We start from the raw sequence: 5,000 nt of genomic DNA, 5'->3' as shown, positions 1-5,000 counted from the left end.
CGAAAAGCTATATACAGTGATCAATTGAACAGCATGTGTGTACATAATATATATATATATACAGTAATATATATATATATATATATATATATATATATATATATATATATATATATATATATATATATATATATATATATATATATATATATATATATATATATATATATATATATATATATATATATATATATATATATATATATATATATATATATATATATATATATATATATATATATATATATATATATATATATATATATATATATATATATATATATATATATATATATATATATATATATATATATATATATATATAATTTCTAAGGTTATAAGCCTTAGGTTTGAGCGCTAAACTGATGTCGAAATGCATGAGGACTGCAGTGGCATACAATTAACTTTTTTATTTGAGATCTTGAATAACTGGAAGCGACTGAGTTACCACTTGTGCCTGCGAGAGAAACCGTGCAGCAGGATGAACCTGTGAAATCATATGGGCATGTGGGTGCCTTTATGAAGAAGTGATTATGCGTGACTTAATTTCTGTGTAAAAGAGTAGGAAATAAAAAAAACAATACTAAGTTTGAAAATATATTTCTGTGTACCTTGAACCTGAGAGAGAGAGAGAGAGAGAGAGAGAGAGAGAGAGAGAGAGAGAGAGAGAGAGAGGGAGGGAGGGAGAAACTCATAAGTATACTTGAAGTCATTAACAAGCAACAGTAAACTGAATAATGTAATCATACATTTCTGTACATATAGACAAATGCCTTCGTACTAGTGGGCGTGGTCCTATGGCATAACGTAGGCGTAACACAACTGACGAATCTATACAGGCGTGGTGTAAACAGTGGGCGGGGCACACTTCTTGTGTCAGCCAATCGAGTCGCACCACTACCCACAGGAGCTTACCGGGCATACTTCGAATGAGGGGAAGAAACAACAGGTTTAGCAAACCTCTCGTATCCGACCCTACAATTTTCTGGGGACAGAATAGAAGGCCAGTTTCGAGTACATACAAAGACAATGCTTTTCATTCAAAAATGTGAAAGGTAACCCTGTTTACGTAACCGGGAGTTCATTACAAACATAAAAATACAGTGAGATGGGCATCTAGAAATGTGTGGCATCGTAGCACAGGGTATAAAGGGGGTGTAGCCAACAGGAGGTAGGAGTGGCTCGAGATGGCATAGGGAGACCAGGGTGCTGGTGTCAGTGACAGCAGTGGCACCTTGACTGGCACCTTTCGTATCCTGGCTCTGCGCCGACGCGCTTAACCCTGTGGTTCCTGAGTTTTCCCCTCTCTCCCCTCTCTCTCTCTCTCTCTCTCTCTCTCTCTCTCTCTCTCTCTCTCTCTCTCTCTCTCTGCCTGTTTCTCTGTGCCTCCCCTCCTCTCAACCTCTTGGCGCCAGCATCACAAGAAGATAATAAGGTGCAGGTGACATAGCTCGAGGAAGAGGAGTAGGTGGAGAAGGAGAAGGAGAAGGAGGAGGAGGAGGAGGAAGAGCATTGAGGGGGTACACACCCACCCACAGACCTGCCACGAAGCATTGTGTATGTGTATGTGTATCTGCATGTGTGCGCACAAAGAAATATATACTCTGTGGGAATGTCAAACAACCTCGCAAACGATACAAAGAAAGCAAACCAGAATATGAGCCTGACAGACAAAATCTGAAGCTTTCCCAATTTAAGGTGAGAGAAGAAAGGAGGAAAAGTGAAGAAGGTCCTGAGCCACCAAATTCCCTTCACCGAGTGGTGAGGTTCATTTCTGGGGGAAGGGAAGGGGAATCGGTTAGTTGGTCGGGTGCCTAAGAAGCGCCACAAGAAGTAGTAGTAAGGTCGAGTATCTCCTCTGTCGGTCATGTCAGAGTAATTGAGAGTGACATCCGCAGGGCAGTGCCAACCCTGTGCCCCGCCACGTCTTCTCTGCCTCGCTCCTTCTCAAGTCAGTCTTTAAACTAAAGATAGTCAGGAACAAACCACACAAAATTATACTCTTTTTCACACTACTCCGTGTTCGAGGGAATATCCATCTATTAATGATCACTGATTCAGGCTGCGTACAACAAAGGTGTTTTTCGTATATCATGTGGAATAGTAGTGCAAATTTTCGTGTCAAATTATCAGATGTCTTATCTAATCATGGTAACTTACACGCCTTGCAAGAATGTGAGTGCAACGTGAAGAATACAGATAATAATGTTTTCCGAATTCATTTCTAAAAACGATACCTTCTTTAGCGAAGCTGCAGTTCAAGTTTAGTGAAATCGACTTCGAAAAATCCCTGCAAAATTTTCTATTTTTGTTCTGGTTGAATTATATGTTAAAAATACACGAGAGAGAGAGAGAATGAATGAATGACACCTACTAACAAACAATATTAGAAACGCGTCGCTATTTCAAGTGCCTGTACCGAATTCGGGTTTAATTATGATGAGTTATAACGTCGCCGGGACCACCGGCAGCGAGATCGGTTACCTGGACAAAATGAGTCCCGGTTCGCCCCCCGGGGAGCACAAGAGGTTCACAGTCAGCCACCTCCTGGACCTGCCTGACCTGGTCAGACTCCCGCCGCAAACTTCGGCCTTCGGCCACGACATCGCCGCTCTTCACGCCCAGCAGGCGCACGATCTCTCCACTTTACAGCAGCTGCAGGGGCCTCCTCACTTCTACCACAACGCTAGGCCTCCACTGCTCAGCCACCACCACCACCACCACGGACAACCCCAGCAACAGCAACAGCAGCAGCAGCAGCAGCAGGCAACGGCTGCACTACAGCAGCAAGCAGTGGACTGTACAGCAGCTCAGCAACATCTCCATAACCAACAGAAACAGCAGCAGCAGCAACAACAGCTGCATCACCAGCAGCAGCAGCAACAACAGCAGCAAGCCCAAAATCAACATGTGATAACCTCCCAAGGCCGCGTGCAACAGCAACAGCAGCAGCAGCAGCAGCAGCAGCAACTCCAGCAACAACAGCAACCACAACACAGGCAAACTGGACAGAGCGGCGTCGGTCCAGAAAAGCGTCCAGCCCCAATGTCCCCAAAAGCGAGCGATCGCCAGCATCCGCCCAAGACACCGATAGAAGCGACGGTAAGTCACTCATTTAGTTTTACTTATAAAGTACGGCCACTTACGAAACACTGATCGAATGCTCATCTATTTCTGTTTACATTTTTTATTTGAGATCTTTCGATTAAATAATTTACAACCATTCTGAAAAACACGGGAATAAGATTTGACAACATAATGTCATATATATAACAATTTATATAAACCGAAAACGTTGGGCGCCGTACTATGCCTTGGTAAAAACCGCCACTCTCGCGCGCCCACTGTGTCACAACCCTTACACAGAAATCTTCTTACGAGGAATGTGCAGAAATATGCTACTTAAAAAAAATGACTGCACATTCAAACTAAATTAGTTCTATGTAGTGACAAGACGCCATTATTTAAAAATTGGGAAAACTCCAAGCAAAAATTTAACTTACAGACATTTACATAATCATCGCAACTTAACTCAAAATTTTAATCATTTAAATATTCGGGACCTTCAGGGGAAAAAAGGGTACCGGCAAACCTAACTGATGAAAGGTTCATCGCATTTATACCACTGGCAGCAAACGAGCACCGCTGAAAACTAGGCATAGAGTAAAGGACTGTTTCCTCAAATGACTGCGTTTAACCGACAATTAACATCGGCCAAAAATCACCAGTTCTTGAACAAGCACCGCATATTTGCCGTCGAATAGTTAGGCTAAGGTTACCAGCACAGGCGGGAACGAAGAATTGTTCGAACTTGTGAAATGTACAGATGTCATCATAATTTTTTCTTGGTCAGTTTCCTTTCTCCATAGACCATCAAGGCATAAGGGTTTTAGGGCTCATAAATAAACATTGTAATGAGTTAAAATTAAACAAAAATACACCGAAATTCATCAACATTTCTCTTTAAAAATAAAACGGAATCAGAACCAGAACTCGTTAACTATGGACCTCAGAACCAATTATTTCATATCAATCAAAGTGCATTCACCAAGCAAACGACGTAAATTTGGGAGAGGATACTTTACGAGAGAGAGAGAGAGAGAGAGAGAGAGAGAGAGAGAGAGAGAGAGAGAGAGAGAGAGAGAGAGAGAGCATTATCTCTACTTTCCACGAATCACCGAGCGGCGATGATGGTCGGAGCAGGTGTGGGACGTTTTAGACCAAAGGCAACTCTTTGACACTTATGGCTCAACAAAGATTATATGCAAATTATCCGTGGAAGATTAGAACTCTGATGCTAAATGACAGACGCCTTCCCCTAAAGACAAAGTAATGGGGAATCTTCACACGATTAGAAAAAGGCTAAACAAATTTACAGTTTTCCTGATTTCCGGAATGTTAAGGCTATTAAGTAAAACTGTATCGTTACCACATGAGAAATTAAATTGTTCTTTGGTTAATCTCATTCATGAAACCTTTTGTTGCAGAACATTGGTAGAAGAGCGTGTTAATAAGGAAAAGCGTGTAACTGGCACAAAAGAGCAAAAACAACCGTACTGATTAAACATTAAATTTTACTACTGCTTCTACCTGTATCAAAATCAGGTACCGACAATAATAATAATAATAATAATAATAATAATAATAATAATAATAATAATAATAATAATAATTAAAAAGAAAACCTCTTTTTAGGAGGCAGCGTTGAAAATTATCGCTGCATAAGCTACATTTCAATCGCAGTAGATTTTCTGTACAGTATCTTTCTAGTTAGAACTCTCTCTGTGTTACTTCGGTCTGCAAGTAACTGTCCAATACTCATTTTATCATCAGGGGAAGGATATCAGCCTTGAAAGGTAACTTGCAGACCGAAGTAATATAGAGAAAGCTTTATTTAGAAAAACTGAGAAAATCTATTATGAATCAAATGCAGCTGATGCAGCGATTCTTTTCAACAACAGCAGTAATAATAATAACAACAACAACAACAACAATAGTAA

General features: G+C 40.5%; 1 protein-coding gene across 1 annotated transcript in view; it reads left to right on the top strand.

Moving 5' to 3' along the window:
• Positions 1–1,223: 1,223 nt before the first annotated feature.
• Positions 1,224–5,000, top strand: part of LOC136833488 (retinal homeobox protein Rx2-like) — a 286,318-nt gene continuing 282,541 nt past the window's right edge. Inside the window, 2 exon segments of the mRNA XM_067095702.1 lie at positions 1,224–3,034; positions 3,037–3,102. Coding sequence (XP_066951803.1) covers positions 2,437–3,034; positions 3,037–3,102 — 664 coding nt within the window. The 5' untranslated portion in view covers positions 1,224–2,436.

Source organism: Macrobrachium rosenbergii, chromosome 51, assembly GCF_040412425.1.
Source record: "Macrobrachium rosenbergii isolate ZJJX-2024 chromosome 51, ASM4041242v1, whole genome shotgun sequence".
Classification (NCBI taxonomy): Eukaryota; Metazoa; Arthropoda; class Malacostraca; order Decapoda; family Palaemonidae; genus Macrobrachium; species Macrobrachium rosenbergii.
This window is presented reverse-complemented; position numbering and strand designations above follow the sequence as displayed.